The 23,272-nt window shown below is 31.3% G+C and overlaps 2 protein-coding genes across 3 annotated transcripts; one reads left to right on the plus strand and one right to left on the minus strand.

The window, feature by feature from the left end:
* The first annotated feature begins 8,958 nt into the window (after positions 1–8,958).
* LOC111301810 (wall-associated receptor kinase 2-like) lies at positions 8,959–11,742 on the plus strand. Its single transcript, XM_022897796.2, has 3 exons — positions 8,959–9,976; positions 10,088–10,264; positions 10,417–11,742. The coding sequence occupies exons 1-3, from the start codon at positions 9,112–9,114 to the stop codon at positions 11,613–11,615; spliced, it is 2,241 nt and encodes a 746-aa protein (XP_022753531.2). The 5' UTR covers positions 8,959–9,111; the 3' UTR covers positions 11,616–11,742.
* A 655-nt stretch (positions 11,743–12,397) lies between these two features.
* Positions 12,398–18,499, minus strand: LOC111298650 (putative methyltransferase PMT25). Of its 2 annotated transcripts, none has more exons than XM_089758362.1 (9): positions 18,272–18,499; positions 16,542–17,601; positions 16,306–16,455; positions 15,167–15,437; positions 14,966–15,076; positions 14,692–14,866; positions 13,545–13,814; positions 12,951–13,145; positions 12,398–12,862 (listed from the first exon to the last, which is right to left on the minus strand). In XM_089758362.1, exons 2-9 carry the CDS (start codon positions 17,565–17,567, stop codon positions 12,634–12,636), a joined length of 2,427 nt encoding a protein of 808 aa, XP_089614488.1. In that variant the 5' UTR covers positions 17,568–17,601; positions 18,272–18,499; the 3' UTR covers positions 12,398–12,633. The 2 variants fall into 2 exon arrangements, with proteins under 2 accessions (XP_089614488.1, XP_022749113.1); XM_022893378.2 differs by lacking the exon at positions 18,272–18,499 and adding an exon at positions 18,149–18,222.
* Between the last annotated feature and the right edge of the window lie 4,773 nt (positions 18,500–23,272).

Genomic DNA, 23,272 nt, shown 5'->3' on the forward strand with positions numbered 1-23,272 from the left:
TTTCATTATATCTATCTCCACTCGAATTCTAATGAATTTCAACCATCCTCTGACCTCCAGACTATCATTCATAGTTACCAATCATCTATTTTTATGCTTTTTACTACCCATGAGATCTCAAACCCAATGAGAGACCATAAACTCTTATCCAGAAGCACCTTTTAACAAAAAATAATCTCATGGTCGTAATGCTACTTTATATGGCTCCATCACTAACAAATGCTTATCAAATGACCATGGTGCTTCCTTAAGTACCCTATTTTTGTCATCCTTTGAGTTAAACTTAAATAGAAAAAAGGTTCTCCTTAAGAGCTACTATGTCGAACATCTTTGCTAGTCACCATACTATTTTGAAAATACTTATCATTATTTTTTTCAAAGGTCTTGAAGTTTGAATCTTTCCCACCATCCATCATTTATCTTCCCCATTTGATCCGATCATCCCATTGTTTTCCAATACTACCTTATCCATCTCTTCCTTTACGATAGTTAAGTGCCCCCATCTATCTATTAGAAAAATGGGGTCCAGTCCCATGTAATTGATTTTGGACTAAGCAAAGGCTATGGGCCATAATCTTTCTTTTTACATAAAGCCCTAGCTACGTAATAAAAAAAAAAAAGTGGGGTTGTTTTAAGGTAGTGTCACAAACCAAGAAGAGAAAAGAAAAAAAGTTAGGAAAAGTTAAAAGAAAAAGGAAAAATGAGAGTTAGTTGAACGAAAGTCGATCCGTGATCCGATTAAGCTAAAACTTTGTCAGTAGGTTTATGATTTAGAGTTTTACATTCTGAGCGGTGAAGATCAGGTTTGAAGCTCTATAGGAATAAATCCATGGTGTATTTGTTGAGTCACCTATTTCATGAGATTTCTTCAATTGTTTCTCTAGTTGTTGATTAGCTCTAGTTTTAGGTAAAAAAGAACTTTGTATATCTATTATTTGATAATGAAGATTTTTTTCTGGTGGTCTGTGGTTTTTTCCTCTATACTTGAGGGTTTTTCATGTCAATCTTGATGTGCTTTATTTTTTTTTTTTTTGTTGTTGATTGTTATCTATTACTATAGGTTTATTGAGATATATTACTTTTGTGTTGTTATGCTTATTGCTTCAGGCACAACAAATGGTATCAAAGCAAGGTTATTTTGAGATAACGATACAGAAGCAGTCCAAGATAGAAGTAAATTTTATTTAAGATCATAAAGGGTGATATAGGTTCCATGATAAAATTGATAGCATCAAATTATTTAATTTGAAAGCCTATAATGAAGGATCATCTATACTGCAAAGATTTATATGAGTTGGTATTAGGTGATTCGACTAAACCAATTGATATGAAAGATGAAAACTGAAAGAAGTTAAGAGAAAAACGCTAGCTACAATCAGAAAATAGATTGATATCAGCGTGTTTCATCATGTAGCATAGGAGACAAATGCCCACATTGTTTGATAAAAACTTACAACACTATATGAGAGAAAAATAAGTATGAATAAAGTTATGCTTATTAAAAAGCTTACAACTTTATAGTACAGGGATGGACAATCGATTACAAAGCACTTGAGTGATTTTCAAGATATATTTAATCGGATGACTACTATAGAACTTAAAATGGATGATGAAATAAAGGTGTTATTTTTTTTTGGGTTCATTGTCAGACAATTAAAATACTCTAGTTGTGACTGTTCTTAATTCATCTCCCAATTATAAGGTGATATTGAAGATGGTAAAGGATAATATGCTTAATGAAAAAGCAAAGTAAAAAGATGTAAACTTTAAAAATCAAGCTCTGGTCATAGAGAATAGAGGTAAAACCATCGACAGAGGTCAGAACTCAAAAAATCATAGTAAGTCTAAACATAGATCTAAGTCCAGAGATAAAGTGAAGTGTTTTCATTATGGTAAAATAGGTCATATAAAACAACACTGTCAAATCTTAAAGCAAGAGCGAAAAGATGAAAAAAGCAAGAGTTTAGATGATGGCAATATTACAGCAGTGAATTCAGATAGTGATTTAGTTACTTTGATTTGTATACATAGTGATTGTAATCATATTAGAGATTCTAGCATTTAGTGGATAGTTAACATAGGAACAGCATATTATTATTTTCATAAGAGAGAGTTGTTTACAACTTATAAACTAAGAAACTTTGATTACACTAAGATAGGAAATAAGAGTGTGCCACAGATTGTTGGATTGGTGATATTATTATACAAACTAGTACAGGCTACATGTTGACTTTGAGGGATGTCAGACATATTTCGGATATGAGAATGAACTTGCTTGCTATTAATGTCCTTGATAAAGAGGGATATGATAGTCAACAAAAGAATGGGCAGTAAAAGCTTTTGAAAGGATCTATAGTAGTTGTAAGAGAAAAACTATGTTGCACAATGTATAAGACATAGATGCAATTGAATGGTAGCCAGGTAAACGCCATTGAAGATGATGCTTCAACAAACTTATGGCATAAGAAGCTAGCACACATGAGCAAGAAGTGGTTATAGGTTTTAGCAAGGTAGTCTTTCATTCCCTTAACTAAAGGTATGTTTCTCGATTAATGTAATCATTGTTTGTTTGGTAAGTATCATAGAGTTTTTTTTCGTAAGAGTTCTTAGAGAAAAAAATAGATTGAAATTAATTTATTCTGATATATATGGTCCCATTGAGGTTGAATCATTAGGTGATAGCAGGTATTTTGTTACTTTTATTGATGATGCTTCACGTAAGACTTGGGTGTATATGTTAAAATACAAAAGTTAGGTACTACAGTATTTTCAAAAATTTTATGCTATGGTGGAAAGGATGATAGGGTTGTCTTTAAAGTGTATTCAGACTGATAATGGTAGAGAATACACATCCAAAGACTTTGAAGAGTACTATTCAAAGCATGGGATCAGCTATGAGATGACAGAACCTGAAACACCATAATATAATGGTATAGCTAAAAGGATAAATCACACCATTTTGAAAAAAGTCAGATGTATGTTAAGGATAGCAAAATTACCAAAACCATTCTAGGGTGAAGCAGTCAACACAGCTTGTTATTTACTTAACAGATCACCATCAGTTCCTTTGAGCTTTGACATTTCAGAAAGAGTGTGGATAGGGAAAGATGATTCATACTCTTATTTGAAAGTTTTAGGTGTAAAGCATTCATGCATGTGTCGAAAGAGTAAATGTCAAAGTTTGACAGTAATGCTACACAATGTGTGTTTGTAGGATATGGTGATGAAGAATTTAGCTACAAGGTATGGGATCCAGTGAAGAGAAAGACAGTCAAAATAGAGATGTGGTCTTTTATGAAAAAAAATCATAGCAGACTTTGAGGAAAATGAGAAGACTCCACGGGTTACTGTTGAGTGTAATATTTTAACACCGATAGAGGTTCCACAAAAAAGAGCCACAGATGGTCAAAATGAGCAAGAAACAAAACTTGAAGATATGAATAAGTCAGGATAGTTAATGATGAGCCAAATGCAATCAATTTTGAGCAGGGGGAGCAATCATCTCCACTAAAGAGTGTTGAGTAGGAGGAGCTACCTTCGGCATCAAGTGATGTAAAGTCTCAGCCTAGGAGATTACCAGGTATCCAAGTTCAGATTTTATTTTAGTTACTAGTGAGAGGGAGCCAGAAAGCTTCTAAGATTTACAGGCTACTTCGGATAGAAAGCACTGGTTAAAAGCAATGAAATAAAAGATAGAGTTATTACAAAAAAATGGTACTTATGACCTTGTTAAACTTTTGAAAAGGAAAAGGCCGTTGAAGAATAAATAGATGTTTAAGTTGAAAAATGATGGTGACAAACTAGTGAGGTACAAAGCTCGTTTGGTGGTAAAAGGTTTTTTTCAAAAACTAGGCATCAATTTTGATGAGATCTTCTCTCCAGTTATGAAGATGAGTTTCATTCAAGTGGTACTAGGATTAGTAGCTAGTTTGAATCTTGAACTTGAGCAACTTGATGTTAAAATTGTATTCTTGCATGGTGATTTACAGGAAGACATTTATATGAATCAGCCTAAGGGTTTTGAAGTGAAAGGGAAAGAGCACTTGGTTTACAAATTGAAGAAAAGTTTGTATGGCTTAAAACAAGCTCCGCGAGAATGGTATAAGAAGTTTGATTCTTTTATGGTGAGTCATAACTATAAAAGAATAACAGTGAATCCTTATGTGTATGTCAAAAAATCCCTTGATGGTAACTTTATTATTCTCTTATTATCTGTTGATGATATTTTGATTGTGGGACAAGATGCTATTATGGTTTGCAAGTTGAAAGAACAATTGTCTAAGTCCTTTGATATGAAAGATTTAGATCCAGCAAAGCAGATTCTTAGTATGGACATTATCTGGGATAGGAGAGCTGAAAAGCTATGGTTGTCACAGAAAAAGTACATTGAACGAGTGCTTGGTAGATTCAACATGCAATATGCTAAATCAATTAGCAGTTTACTTGCCAACTATTTTCATCTGAGTAAAAAATCTTGTCCGATGTCTAAAGAAGAGCAACTAGCTATGTCTAGTATTCCTCATTCTTCTGCAGTCGATTTTTTAATGTATCTTATGGTTGTACACAGCCTAACATTGCTCATGCAATTGGTGTAATGAGTAGATTTCTTTTTAATCCGAGAAAGGTTAACTGAAAAGCAGTGAAATGAATTTTCAAATATTTGAAGGGCACCTCAAAAATGTGCTTGAGTTATGGAGTTTCACAACCAATTCTAGAAGGGTTTACTGATGCTAACATGGTAAGTGATCTTGATGGTAAAAAATCTACTTCAGGGTATTTGTTCACTTTTACAGGAAGAGTTGTGTCTTTGGCAGTCTAAGTTGTAGAAGTATGTTGCTTTATCAACTATAGAGGCTAAGTATATTGTAGCAACCGAAGTAAGTAAAGAAATGCTTTGGATAAAACATTTTCTTTTTGAATTAGGATTGAATCAAAAAGAGTATTTGGTGTTTTGTGATAGCTAGAGTGCTTTAGATTTGAGTAAGAATGTCATGTACCATGCTAGAACAAAGCACATTAATGTTAGATATCATTGGTTACGTTCAGTGATTGAAGAACAGCAGATGCTGTTAAAAAAAGTCTATATTGATGAGAATATAGCAAATATGTTGAGAGAGAAGTTTGAGCTTTGCAGTAACTTGACCAGAATGAGTTCCTTGGCCAAAGTAAGTTTCAAATGAAACTGCTATAGTGATGAATCTCCTCCTAATCGGGCTAAAAAGAGAGATTGTTAGGAAAATGGGGTCCAACCCCATGTAATTGATTTTGGACCAAGCAAAGGTTATGGGTCTTGGTCTTTTTTTTTACATAGAGCCTTAATTGCTTAATAAAAAAGAGGTGGGATTGTTTTAAAGTAGTGTCGCAAACCAAGAAGAGAAAAGAAGAAAAGCTAAGAAAAGCAGAAAGAAAAAGGAGAAGGGAGAGTTGGTTGAATGAAAGTCAATTCGTGATCCGATTAAGCTGAAACTTTATCAACAGCTTTATGATTTAAATTTCTATATTTTGAACGGTGAAGATCGGGTTTGAAGCTCTTTATGAACAAATCTATAGTGTATCTGTTGAGTCACTTATTTGGTAAGATTTTTTCAATTGTCTCTCTTTGTTGTTAATTAGCTTTAGTTTTAGCTAGAAAAGAACATTGTATATCAATTATTTGATAATAGAGATTTTTTTCTAGTGGTCTATGATTTTTTCCTCTGCAATGGAGGGTTTTCTACGTAAATCTTGATGTGCTTTATTTTTTTTACGTTGTTGATTGTTATCTACTACTGTGGGTCTATTGCAATATATTATTTTTGTATTGTTGTGTTTATTACTTTAGGCACAACATTATCTTCTAAGTCATCTGCCATGTTACTCTTGCTCCAAAGGTAAGACTTACTTACTGACTTAACTTTACTGTTTCCTCAAAGATCACCATAGAAACTTTACTCTTTTATGTTACAAGACTGAAACTCGCCTCACAGACGTAAGCCTAGAGAGACTTACCCCCTATATTTAAGTACATAAGAAATGGACAACAAGAATAATATATGGTTTTCTTATCATATAAATCTACTAAATTACATACACTTCCTTTGGTAATTCCAACATTTGTTGGCACACTCACATGAATTTAGTAGCGGTAATTTGTGTTCTCACTTGCTATATTTCTTCTTTCTTTATTTTTCTTTTTGTGGATCCATGCTGCTGATAAAAGTCATACTTGTTATGTGTTTCAATAACAAAGTAAATGTAACTTCTTCTTGTTGTATAAACTTTCACACGCATGAATAAAATTAAGAAGACTTTGACATTTTCCAAGCTATTTTTTCTTTTTCTTTTCCTTTTTTTTTGGTTTTGTGCAGAAGACTTGCCAACCATGTATTCCTCGAGTCAATCAACAATATATATAATATTGAAAAATATCATTCCAAACATTATTGTTGCTGTGGAAATTATCATCATCAAATGGGTCCTTAATGTTTATCCTAGGAGGACCACCTCTACATATAATTAAGCAAGTTGATTACTGGGTCCATAAGTAACATCCTAATTTCCACATGAAAATGAAACTAAACGCATCCTAATTAACAAAATATTATTATTTTAATATTAATATATGCATTAAAATATTTTAAAAAGTAAAATTATTTAAATAAATAATCATTATTTAATATGATTTAAATTAAATAAAAAAATCCGGCAAAGCGGATTGACATTCTAAATAAGGCTTGAAAAAACAAAAAAAAAAATTGCAAATAAGAGTTTTCTAAGAGAAACTCAATTTTAGAATTTTTTTAAATTCAACTTATATTATATAGTATAAGCTTGTATTTATAGACTCATAGATAAGAAAGATAAAAGATTACTGTAATCCGAGTTTAAAATTAACAAAATGAAATGCAATTCTAAAACTAATAAAACCTAAAACTATAATATAAATAAATTAAATAACAAAGTGATAGAGATCATAAATATGATAAGTAAACTAGTACTAACCTACAGGCTCGTTTCAAAGCAAAATTATTTGAGTCTGGTTTCTCTCATTGAAATTTTATTAACAAATTTCTCCAAAAAAATAAAAAAAACAAAGGACAGTAAAATACTACACCTAATTCAAGTTTAAGAAACCGGAAGGAAATTTGATTTGTACATCTACTCACTGTTGTTAATGTAAAACACCCCCATCCATCAAAATATGAAAAAGAATAAAAACCTGCTCTTTATATATATATATATATATAATCGATCAAACATGCCATATATTTCAATTAGACTTAACGTTTTGTGCAATTGGAATCAAGAATAATGAGGGGAAACATTGAGAAACTTCCAAGAAAGAATAATGAGCAAAGAAATTAAAGATTGACGACTATTTCCATGCATTAATAAACGTAAGACGTGGTGAATGATCTATCTTCTTCCATTTTACCCTTCTTCTGGGTTACGCTGTAAACTATATGGCTAGTGATTGGCTGCTTTGGGCTTGAATTGTCACGCGATTTAGCTATAAAATCTTTGACTAACTCCTAAAATAATCTTATTTTCTTGGGTGAAAATGAGAGTGGGTCCGAGTGGAAGGCTTATCGAGCATGACTCAAATTAAGTACACTTTGGCATTTAGCAAGCTGTTTTTTCTTCCTCGTTTTTTAGGTTTTGGTACAAAAGACTTTGCAAGCTCGTTTTTCACAAGTCAATCACCTATATGTATATATAATATTCGAAAATATCATTACAAGTACTGTTTTAGCCTTGGAAATTATCATCATCAATCTAGGTGGTCAATAATTAAACAAGTTGATTTCTACACGAAAATGAGATTAAACATAACAAAATATGATTCTTTTAATATTAATATATATATTTATGTTAAAATACAAAAAAAATAAAATTATTTAAATAAATAAGGCTAGAAAAACAGAAAAAAATGTAAATAAGAATTTTCTAAGAGAAACTTAATTTTAAAATTTTATTAAATTCAACTTATATTACATACTATTTTATCAAAAATAAAGCTTATATTACATACTATAAGTTTGTATTTATAGACTCACTTCTTAAAAAATAAGAAAGATAAAAGATTGCTCTCATCCTTTTATTAGAACTTATTATAAAAACAAAATGAAATGAAATTCTAAAACTGATAAAACCTAAAAAAAATATAAATAAATTAAATAACAATTTGATATAGATAAAGATGATGAGTAAACTAGCGCTAACTCACAGGTTCATGGCAGAATATATTAGCTATTCAAAGCATAATTATGCGAGTCCGGTTTCTCTCATTGAAATTTTATTAACAAAAAACATTAAAAGACTACCCCCTATTTCAAGGTTAAGAAACCGAAGGGAAATTTGATTTGTATATCCATTCACTGTTGTCAATGGAAATGGTTGCGCTATGAGCCTAAAAAAAATAAAACATCACCATCCATGAAAAAATAGAATAAAAAACCCACCTTTTTTTTTTTATATAATCGATCAAACATGCCATATATTAATTTCTATTAGAGTGTGACTGAATATTTTGTGCTTGGAATCAAGAATAATTGAGATGATATTGTGAAACTTCCAAGAAAGAATAATCAACAAAGAAATTAAAAGATTAATCATGTCCTACAAAAAAATTCTTCAAATAAAACTTCAGCAATGGTTTAAATTTTATTGCTTTATTGTAATCAATTAAGTCTTTAAATATCTACTTTTATCAATTGAGTCTTTATTAAATAAAAATTGATTAACCATTAATTTAATTTTCATCTAGTCAAGGACTTAATTACAGTGAAAATATATATATTCAGTGATTCAAATTGACGAAAATAAATATTTATAGGCTCAATTCATCTGAAATAAAAAATTAATATTTGATTAATTATAACAAAATAACATAAACTTAAATGATTATTAAATTTTTGTTCTATGATTTTTTTTCCCATTTTGCCTTAATTATAAGTTAGACCTGGTGAATAATTGATCGTCTTCCCTTTGACCCTCCTTCTTGGTTACGCTGTTAACGACATGGCTAGTGATTGGTTGCTTTGGGTTTGAATTGTCAAATGATCTTGCTAAAAAGCCTTCAACAAATGTTTTTATTTTTTAACTCCTCAAAACATATTTTCTTGGGGGAAAATGAGAATGGGTTTGAGTGGAAGGCTTATGGAGTTTATCATACTCATGATCATGTTGACAGCAAGAGCAAAAGCAGCAGCAATTCAACCAAAACCAGGCTGTCAAAGACGGTGCGGTAACCTCAGAGTGCCATATCCGTTTGGTACAGAAAATGGTTGTTTCATGGAAAATAAGTTCTTCATCAGATGTGACAACACTTCCGATACACCGAAAGCATTCTTACAGCGTAGTAACATCGAAGTGCTAGATTTCTATCCCGATAGTCAGTTGCGCATCCGTGGCCCCGTAGCCTCTGATTGTTATAACTCGTCAGAGCGCTTCTATTCTGACACTTGGCTCAGGTCCGGTTTATACAACATATCTCATACCAGAAACAAATTCACAGCTATTGGTTGTGACACCTATGCTTTCATCCAAGGTTCCATTGGACAGAGTTATGCAACTGGTTGTCTATCATTGTGTAATAGAAGGAATGATGTGATCAATGGATCTTGCTCAGGCATTGGCTGCTGCCAAGCAGCTATCCCAAGAGGAGTGAGGGATTATCAAATCAGCCTCGCTAGTTACTTCAACCATTCCAAAGTATTAAGCTTCAACCCTTGCAGCTATGCATTTGTCGCAGAGGATGGGGCCTATAATTTCTCGGTTTCAGATCTCGATAATTATAGTGCGATGACTAGAGGATTTCCAATGATTCTTGATTGGACAATTGGGAATCAGACTTGCAGTGAAGCGAAAAAGGATCCTGAAAATTACGCCTGCAAAGAGAATACCATTTGTGAGGATCCCGAATTTGGTAATGGATATATGTGCAAGTGTATTGATGGTTTTCAGGGGAATCCTTACCTCTCGAACGATTGCCAAGGTAATTACACCAACTCCTCTTGATCAACTACCCCTTTTTCCTGAACCTTAAAGAAGTTCAGGTAAATTTCCAAGGCCATTAAACATAAAAAATTTCATTTGATTTTACCAGATATAAATGAGTGTGAAACTTCAAAGCCCTGCAATTCGTCTTGTCATAATACAATTGGAAGTTTTTACTGTTCGTGTCCGGAGGGATATGAAGGCGACGGCCGGCAGACTGGAACAGGCTGCACTTATAAAGTCAAACCTCAGAATGAGAAATTTCCAATTACTCAGATTGCTATTGGTTAGTATTGATAGTTGCTTTTACTTTTTACTGCCCTCACTTTTCTTATACCGTCGGGCTCATTATATTGGTCTGTAAGGACTTTTTTAGTCAATCGAACGCAACTTTAACGATTATAGTTAACTTGTGCTTAAAGTTTACCTTGAATACAGGGATAAGCATTGGCATTTTTGCTCTCTTCTTGTTCATATCATGGTCGTTTTTGGTGTTAAGGCAAAGAAAGATCCTCAAATTGAGGGAAAAATACTTCAAGCAAAATGGTGGCATTTTGTTACGGGAACAACTTTCAAATCGAGAAGGGTACGGAGAAAACGTTAGAATATTTGCAGCTGACGAACTCGAAAAAGCAACAAACAATTACCATGAAAGTAGAATCCTGGGACAGGGAGGCCAGGGAACAGTTTACAAAGGAATACTACCGGGCAATCGGATGGTTGCCATAAAAAAATCAAGAATAGGAGATCAAAGTCAGGTTGAACAATTCGTCAATGAAATAATTGTGCTTTGCCAAATCAACCACAGGAATGTTGTCAAACTCCTAGGATGTTGTTTGGAAACTCCGGTTCCTATGTTAGTCTATGAATATGTCACTAATGGGAGCCTTTTTGACCATATGCACAATGTTGCTGGTGCCTCTTTTCTTCCATGGGAAACTCGTTTGAGAATAGCCACAGAAACGGCTGAAGCCCTTTCTTATTTGCACTCTGCTGCTTGTGTTCCGATCATTCATCGAGACATCAAGTTGGCAAACATACTCTTAGATGACCATTACACCGCGAAAGTTTCTGATTTTGGGGCTTCGAGATTGATCCCATCCGACAAGGCACAGATAACCACAATTGTGCAAGGAACTTTTGGTTACTTGGATCCTGAGTACATGCATACAAGTCTATTGACTGAAAAGAGTGATGTCTATAGCTTTGGGGTTGTGCTTATAGAGTTACTAACAGGACAAAAGGTTGTTTGTTTTGAAAGATCAGAAGAAAAGAGAGTTTTGGCTCTGTACTTCGTTTCTTCAATGAAAGAGGATCGCTTGCTTGAAATTCTCGATCCTCGGGTGCTTAATGATGTAAATGTTGAGCAGCTCAAGGAAGTAGCAGCTTTGGCTAGGCAATGTGTGGGAGTGAAGGGAGAGGAAAGGCCGACCATGAAGGAGGTTGCCCATGAATTGGCAGGATTGCAAGCAATGGAGAAGTACCATTGGGGTAAAAGAAATTTGCAAGCAGAGGAGGCAGAGTACTTGCTTGGCGAATTGAGCAACACTTGTGGTGATTATGCTACTACGTCCAGCTCCATGGGGTATGACAGCATTAATAACCAAATCGCATTTGAACTTGATGGTGCCCGATGAAAATTGTAACTATTTCTGCTAGAATGATGACTGTCTTTTCTTTTTGTTTTTTTTTATTTGGCTAGTTATGTGGAATTTTGTTCTTTAGATGACTTTATTTGACAGACACATGTAAGTTTTTTGTTTATTTCACATATCCCTAAAATTTAATTCTTGAAACCATCAAACATATATCCATGCTTATATCGTGACGAATATTGGTTCATGGCCTCGTGTTCTTACGACTTTACCTGTAAGGTATTGTCCGATCCTTCTTAATCATGTTTAATCTTTGCAGCTGCGGTAAGATATTATTACCGCAATGCATCTTCTAGATACAGTATGGTTTATAAAAGCAAAATAAATTCTGATGTCATACTCAACTTCAAAACGGAGACGACAAAAATAATATCGGAAAATTTTTAAAAACTGGATATGAGAGAAAAAGATATTGTCCCGGGGCATGCCTATGATTATGAGAGAAAGATCTTTGACATTAGAATCAAAATTTACGATAATTCCAATCATCTTTAGCATATAAAAGACAAGCATGATGTGAAAATCGCTTCGAGATCTGTACCAAATTATAGTGTTGGTCAGGAATGGCAATGACGCTCGCCTACCAATACAGAAGATTGTCCATATCTTCCTCATAAGTTTAGTTGTCAAAACCCCATTGAGAAGCTGTTCATAATCATGCAAGGCTGGCCTAGCTACCTTGTTAAATTGTACTAAATGGTCGCATAATTTTTTATAAATGGAACATAGGTGAAATACACATGCAACTAAAGTAAGAAGAAACATCAAGAATGAATTTGATTTTCATTCAGATTCATAGTAATGAAATTACATATTTTAATTCATCATGGAAATTAGACACAAATTGTAATCGATATAAGTAGGTCTATAATATAATAAACTATATAATTTTACATCTGCCAATGGATGACTAGGTCTGTGGTAAACTATGACACGCTTGTGGAACAAAAAGAATATGTAATATTATATGGCAAGTGCGGTAAACTCCTATGCATCAAGCTCAAACAATGGCAGACTTTATAGGTTCTTCCTCGGTGGGACGCCAAAATGTCTTGCGAACGCAAAGCAATCCCTCGTTGTCTTTCGAATAAATCATCCGTATCTCCCATTGTAGAGATTTAGCCATGCTCTCCACCTCGCTTATGGTTTCAGCATTGTCTCGCACTATCAGCTTTCCTTCTGGCCTCAGAATTCGATCAACTTCTGCAATTACTGTAACCAACTTGCACCTGTGGCCAGTAAATAAACATCAGATAAGGTATGTAATCTTGTTGGAGAATGACATCTGCAAGTAATATAGCATGGAAGATAGAAAACCTCTTTTTGATAGTAGAGAAGAGATGATCAGCATGAAGAAAATCGTATGTTCTCGGGTATGTGTTAAATGATTCACACCAATCATGATATATTCCAAACAAGCCACGTTCATAGATTACTGGAAGTGTATCAGGAGAGTCGATTGGAACTACATTCATAACCCACACTTTCAAGTCTTTCAGGGCTGCAGCAAACCTATAAGCCAAAGCACAAAAGGATGAAAAGAACTAGGATAGAAGGTTATACACGTCTAGATGCACTTCAAGAGAAGATATTTTAACAATAACTACAAGAGAAAAAAAATTCTATCAAATAATTTTTTGAAAGTAGAAAAAAAGAGAATAAGTAGTGAAAGGGGAAGGGATAGGGGAGAAGGGGGGGTTGGTTTTCCTCTATCTAAAATTTGATAATTTCTAACAAAGCCAAATTATTAGCTCCAAGAGGACATGAACATAAGTTTTCTTCCTCACTTAGCAAGATTATTGTAGGCCAAAATGTAATCTGAGCCGTAAATTTCACTTAGGCTAATTTTGGTCTTGAAAAGAAAGGGCATAATGAATTTTGTCATAACTAGAGAGAGGTTAAACAAAATACCCTCCATAAACAGCCTTCATATCCATGACATTTCTCACAGAAGACCAGTCGATTCCCATCCCATTCAAATAAGACTGGGAGACAACTGTTTTCCAGTGATTGTAGTCTGCAGTGAAATCCTCCTGAGCAGCTTTACCATAAACGCCAACCTGAGAATTCAACCAATATGGAGGTTGTTCTGACCGTTCTGGCCATTGTACAGGCCAAAGGGATCCACGCTCTGTTGAATCTACTGGCACTTTGTGCATGCATGCCTCAAGTGGTACATTCCTGAAGACATGAACCAGAAAATATTATCCAATGAGTGCACTGCAAACATTATTCATCAAGAAAGTTGGGAGTACATTTAAGAGAAATGCTCCTTTAACCTAGTGAATACTTGTAGAGCAAATGTACATCCACTAGCTCGCATATATAAAAATGCATTAAGAAAAGGTTAAAAAATAAACATCCTATGTGTCAGAAGCATTAAACATGTGCCATCCACCCAAATACAACTTCAAAAATAAGCAGGCTATCCCTCTGAATACATTTCACTCTGAGAAGGTTGATGGTCTAGTCAAAGATGTGGTGGGCAGAATGACTAAATGAAAAATTGCATGGAATTCATCTCAAAGGACAAATCAACAGTCAAATATTTTGTTTCTCCCAATATTAGATTCTATCTACCTGCTGAAAAACTGTCTGAGGATATGACTACTCATAATAGGGTAACACCTAAGTATCAAGATATGCATGCGGAGATACCCGAATGCAATTAACCACAATTAAATATAGATCTACTTAATTTTTCTTTTATTAAATAAACACGAGTTGGTAGGACTCATTATAGCCAAATTAAAGAACTTCTCTCTTATTCCTAATGGTCACTTCTAGTAACATTGAAGAAGATGATGAAACGCAACATCTAAATTTTATGTTGATACATTTAGAATTGCATTGCAAGGTTTATGGCTACAAGGCAATCATATGCAGTAAACTTAACATCACACCCATTCAATCATTTTAAAAGCCAATTTCCAATTGACTATGACCTTTATTCATAATTTATACACGCATAATTTAAACTTACCATGGTAATATTTCATATTTGTACAATTACTGCCAACTAAGGGAAAATATACTGATACTTAAAAGTAACAATTACCAGGCCGCGTTAGGATCATCATATTCTTCACAAAGTGGAGGTACATTTCTAGATCTTTTATTGTAGCACTCATTGGAAGTTGGCTTTCGATATATTGCAGCTCCGACAGCATTCAGAGTGTCATTTTTAATGACCACCAAATCCCAGCACATTGAATTTGTAAGCCGAGACATCTCTGCCATTAATAACCACAGCCCACAAAAATGAAAAGGGATAGATAAATCAAAATATCATTCTTTTTGGAGACAAATGGCTAGGTTATAAAGTATTTTACCTTGCCAAATGCCAACATCTTCAGGGAGCTTCCGGTAAACTGGAGTAGCAGACCAAACAAAGTAACCACCAGGTCGCAGAACACGATTGAGCTCTAACAGAAGTTTGCCACCTGAAATATGCCTCAAAATGTGTCTCCATATTAGCAAAGAATATAACAGTATATAACTAAACACTGATAAATATAAAAATGAAATCCCACCTTCAATGTGCCAAGGGACCCTGCAACGTGCACAGTGCACAAGATCAAAGACAGAACTAGGAAAAGGTAGCCTTTTGGTGCCCATCACAGATAAAATGGCAGGAATTCCCCGTTCAAGTGCAAACTGTACTTGCGCTTCATGCTCATCCTTAGGAGCAAATGACATTGCAAGGACATCTCTTTCAAAAAGATAGCCTCCAAAGCTAGCTACCCCACACCCAACATCCAGTATTACACGAGTTCTTTTTCCCCATGCAATTTCAGGAACTGACTGCATCGTTGAAGCAAATATGCATTCAATTTACATAGTTAGACAAAATAATTCAGCAAAAAATGAAAGTCATACCAGTGGAAACCAAGCAGTTAGCTAACCCAACTGGAATAAAATAAGTAGAGGAAGCAAAGTAAAAGTTAATCAAAACACAAAAGAAATGAGCAGAAAAAACATTAAAGAATACATAAGCCGTGGTTGATGGCTTGAGTCAAAGTTTTCGAAAAAATAATGATGCCAATGTTTTGAAATAGCCTGAAGTTCTTGGGGTGGTTTAGGTTTCACGATAATAGTATGAGATGTTAAACCAGATAGACTTTTGCTTCCTCAGATGAAGAGAAAGAAACCTTGTTAGCTAAAAATAGGCTATAGCCAATTATATATCACAAGTTTGCTCACTAGAAAGAGCTAAGTGTGCCCACAAGAACGTGTATAGAAGACCGCTTCCAAGTATACATGTATGGAGAGAGATTGAGAGACAGCTAAATAAAGTTAAGCGTGCATGCATATCTATACAAACGGAAGCTTAAGAAAGATCTCACTTGGAGAACTTGTATTATTGGCCTTCATATGGAAATTTATGCGGTTTTTCTAATAACTATACAGATGCATGGCTTTAAGAAAATTACAGACAAGATATTTTAATCATGTCAATTGCAAACTATATACAAAATATGAAAAGGAAATTCTTACATTACACGTCGCAATAATGTGCTGCTTTTTCCTTTGAAAGTGTTATAAAAATAGCTTGTAATCACATATCAGCAACCACCAATGCATAATAGAAGCAAGAATATATCCAGACAACCCATGTTAGTATACACACAAAATATATATATATATAAATATATATATGAAAAGGACTTACATCTTGAATAAAATCAATGTAATGAAGAGCACCATTAATAAACTGAGTTCCACCACCAGGAAAGGTAAGGTATTCACCAGTTACTTTAACCCAATTTTGGTGCCCCTTAACCTCTGCAAGCTTGGTGTGAGGGACATTGTAGTACCATATCTGCACCAAGCACCAAAAGAATAAATTTCAATCAAAGTCAATACACAAAACACAAGCACTTGTTCAGGCGGCAGATAGGTGCTTACTTTATTCCTGCTTTTATGCCACTTTATTGGGCGCTTATATCCTTCAGGTCGAGGGACAAGACATGTAGGAGCTTCATCAGGACAGTGCCTCTCTCGATGTTCATAGTGCTTTGTGCTTGGAAGCTTTCTGATAACTTGCCAATTATCTAGGCAAGGTATGTAGTCTGGCCCAGCAGTCGACTTACAGAGTTTCCAATGGTGACCATTTTTTTCACTGGATATTGAAGATTGTTGTGTTTTCTTCTCATTCTGTGATTCTACTGCTTGGGTTAACCAAGCTCCATTCTGAGTAGTAGACTCAGTCAAAATTTCTGACTGAGAACCAGAAGGGAGAATCTCATTTGAAACTTGATCGGTTTCCTCACTTTCCACAATATTCTTGACAGCACTTTGTTCCGAACTCTTGTCTTTGTTTTTTTCATTCTTCTCCTCAGTCAAAATAGACTCCTTGTCGACATGTTTTATTTGATATGCACTTGCTTCTTCCTCATAGTTCTTCTTGCCCTCAGTTGACTCAGATCTGTTTTGACGTGAGCTCTCCTCTGATTCTGCCAGCACATTTTTATTCATTTCCCCATTTACATTCCCCTCATCTTCATCCACTTTTTTTTGTTCACTTTCTGACTCACTTTTGTCATCAGAACTCTCATTTTCTTCCTGGTTTTCCTTAGCCAAATTCTGAGATTCCTTGTTACTCTTGACCATTAAGTTCTCAGTGGAATTATCTTCATGAGTCCTTCCAGATTCTTTACTAGGCCTACCAGTGTCATCTTCTTTCGTTGCATCCTCAAGCAGATCACCTGAGGTATCATCAAATCCCGTAGAAACACCTTTTGGCACTTTTTGTTTCACCTCATTTCTGGTCTCCTGAGATGACAATTCCGAATCCTGAACTGGAACAACCGATGAGGACATGAACATCCAAATCCCAACTAAGCAAAAAGCAACAAACACAACTACAGTAGCAGTTGAACAGTAACTTGAAGACTTCCTCCCATCAACTATGGAATACTTCCCAGTGGCCATGTTTCTTTTCAATGGATTTTCTTGTTACATACAGCTGGAAGAGCAATAAAACTAGTCAATTAGTACCACAAACAACTTCTTCCAATCCTATTTCAACTTTTAAAAACTATATAGAATTTATTGTCCTTACAATCTTGTAAATCAAACTCATAGATCGAAAAAACCACGAGCCAGAGAAAGAAAAAGAGTAGATCTAGAAAATCTATAAACGATAGAATCCAAGAGTAGAGCACATATTAATTGCTAGCAGTCAAAAAGCACCAACATACCAAAACAAGCAAGTGGCAACTCAAAACTCCCGACTAACCACAGCTACTAATAAATGAAAGACATCACTGCTAACAGTAAATGAGACCAATATAGCATTTTTCTAAATACAATCTTTTCAAACAAAGATTGAAACTTTACACTCAAAGTTAAATCTTTTTAGGTTCGCGAAAGAAATCCAGATTCCAAAAGTCCACTCAATTGTGATTTTTCAATCTTTAGCCATTAAAGTTCAACTTACAGAAGCCCTGATCAGCAAAAACACCATTTGAAGAACTTTAATTAAATGCAAAAACTCATAACCAAGACATTACCTTAACTGATAAAGAAAGTTTGAGTTCAGAAAGAAAAGACGCGAACAGAACGAAGATAACTATCTAACATGAATAACAAAGAGAACGTAATAAAAATCTTAAGTACTATGTTTAGAACTGTACCTTCTTTTTTTTTTTTTTTTTTTTTTTTTTGCTTTTAGTTAGGTTGTTGTAGACACGTTGGGATCTGGGTTTGGAGAAATTTAGGTGTCTCTTCTCATTTTATTACCCTCTTAGGTAAAAGCACAGTGAGATTAGAGAGTGGAATGGAGCAGAAGCTGAAGCTGACATTTTTTATGTCAAGTGGCTTTCCGGCCTTTGACAGCAGATTATTACTACTACTTTCCTGTTGGGCTCTGCTTGGCTGGGTTCTATCTTTTATAGGAAAGTCGAATCAGGGACGGATGCGTCGGTGAAATCCTTAAATCCCTTTTAAATATTTTGTGAAATTAGACAAAATTTTAGTAATTTTATATTTTGCTCCTACTAAATTGAATGAGAAAAATATAAATAAAAAAGATTTAAAAATATTATAAAATATAGATGTACTTTAATAGTAAAATTTTTTTCATTTTAAAAGAAAATTAGGGTATTATACGTAAATATTAATAAATTTTGGTTTGTAAATAATTTAATTTATGTAAATCTTTTCTTAGCCAGTTAAATTTATAATTTAGCATTACTTTTCCCCTTTGTCTTATTTGTTTATTATTTTTTTCATTTTTAGATTTCATTTTTAATTTGTGAGAAATATCAATTAATAGTAATATAAATTGTTCAAATAAAACATAAAAATATATGTAAAATGGTAAATAAGTAAATTATTATACTATTTTATCCATCATTTTATGCATCTAACATTATTTTAGTGTAAAATAATTATATAGAGATATAATCTAACAAAATGTAAAAATTTAAAAGAGCTATCAATTTTAATTTTATTAAAAAAAGTTAATATGTATTTATGAAAATAGCATGTTGTTGTTCCCATTTTGTATTTTTCTTATGTTATCTTATGCATTATGAACTATAGTTAAAGTGAATTAATATTTTATTAAAATTAATTAAAAATAAATATTTTAATAAAAGAAAATAATTTTTTTTTAAATATCTGAAATCAAATAAATATATATAAATTGACAAGGAAAAATTCTTATTGTTTTGAATTATAAAAATTATTCAACTCAATTATAGAGTATTAATTATTTTTATTTAAAAAAAATAAAATTTGATATTTAAATTTTCAGTCTCAATATTATAAGTTTTTATTATATTTATGTTAATTTTTCTTTAAATTTTTTTGTACATTTGATATCATAAGAACTATTTCAATTTTTTTATTAAAAGTGACTTTTACATTTTTTTTGCCAAAAAATATGTTTTACATTTAGAAAACATTAATTTTATATTAAATAAAATATTTTAAATAAATATATAAATAATAAGTTGACCCCCCACTGAAACAAAATCTTGTATTCGTCCTGGCTGAAATAATTGTAAATATAATAGGGACTAGAAAATAGTAAAAATTATTGATAAATAATTGGTTCAATCTGTTAAAGTTTTTTTAAGCTTGAGTTGATGGTTATTTATTAGTATCATCTAAAATATATAATTTGTAATCACATGTTTTAAATTGTCAACTTATCATAATCTGAAAGATTAAAAAATTTATCTATTTTAAATTTTTTTCTTACCAAAAAAAATAGTAAAAACTACTTGAATATTGTGTAGTAATTATTTTAAAATACTTATTAACAATATCGCATTTTTTTTGCATGCGTAATGGTTTATCTTCGAAATCACTTCATACTAAACATATTTAGTAAGACCCTCAAATCTGAATAGGAAAGACCAAGACATTTGGCAAATATAAATAGAAAAAATTAATAAGTAGTTGATTTAATTTATTAAGATTCATTTTTTTTAACGAAGAGATTTTGAGTTTAAATTTTATTTATGATCAATTATTAAAATTATCTCGAATATATTATTTGTAATTATTTATTTTAAATTATCAGATATAATATATTTTATTTTTATTTAAAAAATTAAACAATTTATCTGCTTTTAAAATTTTCTTATCAAAAAAAATATAAATAGAAAAAAGATTATGAAAAAAAGAGTTTAATGTCATAAAAAAATGGAAAAAGAAAAGGCCAGTGGGGAATTGTGACAACAGCTTGCACCGACACCAAATTTAGAAGAAGATATGGAAAGTCAATTTTAAAGCCCATTAATTAGAGTATGGGCCAAGGGCCCACCTAAGTTTCCCTTCATAAAATTCTTCATAATCATCATTCTTTAAATGACACTTTTGCCTGACCCCATTTTCCATTATTAATTTTTATTTATAAAATTGGGAGTTAATTTTTTTTAATAGCATAATTTAATGAAACAATATTCTAACAAGATATTCAAGGGATACTTTTAGAAAAAGGAAATTGAGATTTACGTTCACCCACTTTTTTTATAAAGTAATTTTTACTAAGGTGAGGTTCAATGCAAATCGGAGGAAGTGGGATTTTCGCGTAGCACATCTCATTTTCTTCGTTCTCTTTTTTTTAGTTTTTTTTTTTTAATTTTTTATTAATTTATTTTTTATTTTTGTTAAATAAATTTTATGAAAAAAATTAATAAAAGTATAATGATAAAACAATCTGCATAGGCTTTAATTTACTTTGATCTAATATAAGTATATTTTTAAAATCGAGATCAGATCAATTTTTTTAAATGATGATGGATCGGAGATTGATTTAAAATGTTTCACACTGTTTTGAGTGTCCGTGTGGCATCTCTTTCCTTTTTTTTTTTTTTTTTTTGTTGTTTTAAGAGCTTTTGCTTTTTTGGTTTCCTTTTATGATTTTTAGATTTTTTATTTTTAATTTTTTATTATATAAATTTTGTAATAAAAAAGTTAATTAAAATAGATATGAAAAAATAATTTATATTCGATGAAAAACTATTGTTTTAATTCAATTGGTATACATTTTTTTTAATTAAAGATAATTATGTTGAGTTTTTTTTTAATCAGACTCAAATCAAAATAAGATTTTAAGTATTACATCTCAATCTTGATATATATAAATAATAAATATTTTATTATTTATTTAATTTTATGTTTATATATGTATTTTATTTAAGAATATTATTTAATATCTTAATTTAATAAATTCACATGTTATCCTATTTGATTTTTTAATTTTATTTATTAAATAAATTTTGTAAAAAATATCAATTAATATAAATATGACAACACAACTTATATCCAATAAGTTTTGATTCATCAAGATCTAATCAATGTAACTTTTTTTAAAAAAGTAAAGATAAGGTTAAATTTGGCTTTTTTGAAATATTTGGATCAAATTGAATCAAGTTTGGAATACTTTATCTTGATTTTTTTTAAAATATATAAAAAAATTTAATTATTTATTTAATTTATATTTATACACATATATTATATTCATAAAAGTATTATTCAATAGCTTATTTAAATAAAAAATTATATTTGTATATAAGTAAGTTATAATTCATATTAAAAAAATAAACATACTTATATTTATTTATATATTATCATCCATTAAAATTTAATACAAAAATTCTATTTTCTTTATATTTCAAATATAATATTAAAAATAAAAAATAATCCCCCAATGAAACGTGGATGTAATTCTAGTATTATGATTTTTAAAAATATTGGCTTTTTATGATTTTTAATAACGGAGCCAATTGAATCCTAATTGTAATGGAGGGAAGCACCAAGCGGAAAGTGCACACGTGCTGAAATTGCAATGGGTCCTAACCACGTCCATAGCTGGAAGGTTGTGGATGGTTGGGCGCCTAAATGCACCGTTTAGTTAGGAACTTCAAACAACAACCAATTACATGTTAAATATTCAATAAAATGATATTTGATTTGAGAAAAAGTAAAAATTTTTTAAAATTTTTATTTTTTAATATGATTCTCATATTTGACTTACATTATATAATTCTTAGAGAATTTTTAACATTACTAATAGTGTCAAAAAAGAAAAAAAAGTTTGAAATAAAAAAAAAAACCCTTTTTTTAGGAGATTTTTTCATATTTTTGACAAAATAAAAAAATTGTCTCATTTTTACTCTTAATAATTGTTATTTAGTGTTTATTATACCTTTCAATATTATAGAAATTACATTATAAACCAAGACTCAATCTAACATACGTTAAGCTATTGAAATCTCAACATCTGATACATAAGATCATGCATGGAAAAATATCATTTTATACAAAATAAAAATTAATTCAATTATTTTAATTTTTTTAATTGAGTTTTTGTACAATTAATTTGATTTTATTTAATAAAGATATAAAAATAAAAATTATTAACATGTGGAATATTATATCAATACTATTCTAATTATGTGAAATAAAACAAACGTTTGTAATAAAATATTATATGATTTTTTTAGATGAAAATGAACTTACCAACTCATTTTTCCTAGGTCCAAAATCCAAATCTATTACTCTCCATAACTTTTTATTTTCATAATTTTTTCCTTTTAAATAAGGATTAGATTTACTAATTTACGATTTAATTCGATTAAAATTATGAAAAACTAATAGCTAAAGATTCTTCATGAGAAAATAAAAATATTGTGTATTAAAGTTTAAAATAATAAAAAAAAATTTATATTTTATCACTTTATTTAAACAAATCCTTTTACTTTTATTACACTCAAATAACCTATAAACATTTTGTTTACACTAAAATAAAAACCCTTAACCTTTTAATTTGAACCTAAATAAGTCCTTAACCTTTAATTCATATCTAAATAAACTTTTAATATAATACGTAATGCATATAAGACATTAGTTTCTCATAGTTACAAATGCTTGAAGTAAAACATTTAATTTATATAAAAAAAGTCAATTATTATATGATTAAAGAGAGCTAGACAAAAATTTTAGTAGTTAGTTTGAAATAAAGGTTTTTTTTAATATAAATAAAAAACATAAGAATTTATTTGGATGCAATAAATGTATAAGGGTTTATTTAAGTAAAGTGGTAAAATTTTAGAGAATTTTTTTATATTTTAGCCTGTGTTAAACTTTGTGAAAATGAAATGTAGAATTGATATGTAGAA

Source organism: Durio zibethinus, chromosome 3 (genome assembly GCF_047325235.1).
Source record: "Durio zibethinus cultivar Kanyao isolate XHJ-2024 chromosome 3, ASM4732523v1, whole genome shotgun sequence".
In the NCBI taxonomy this organism is placed as follows: Eukaryota; Viridiplantae; Streptophyta; class Magnoliopsida; order Malvales; family Malvaceae; genus Durio; species Durio zibethinus.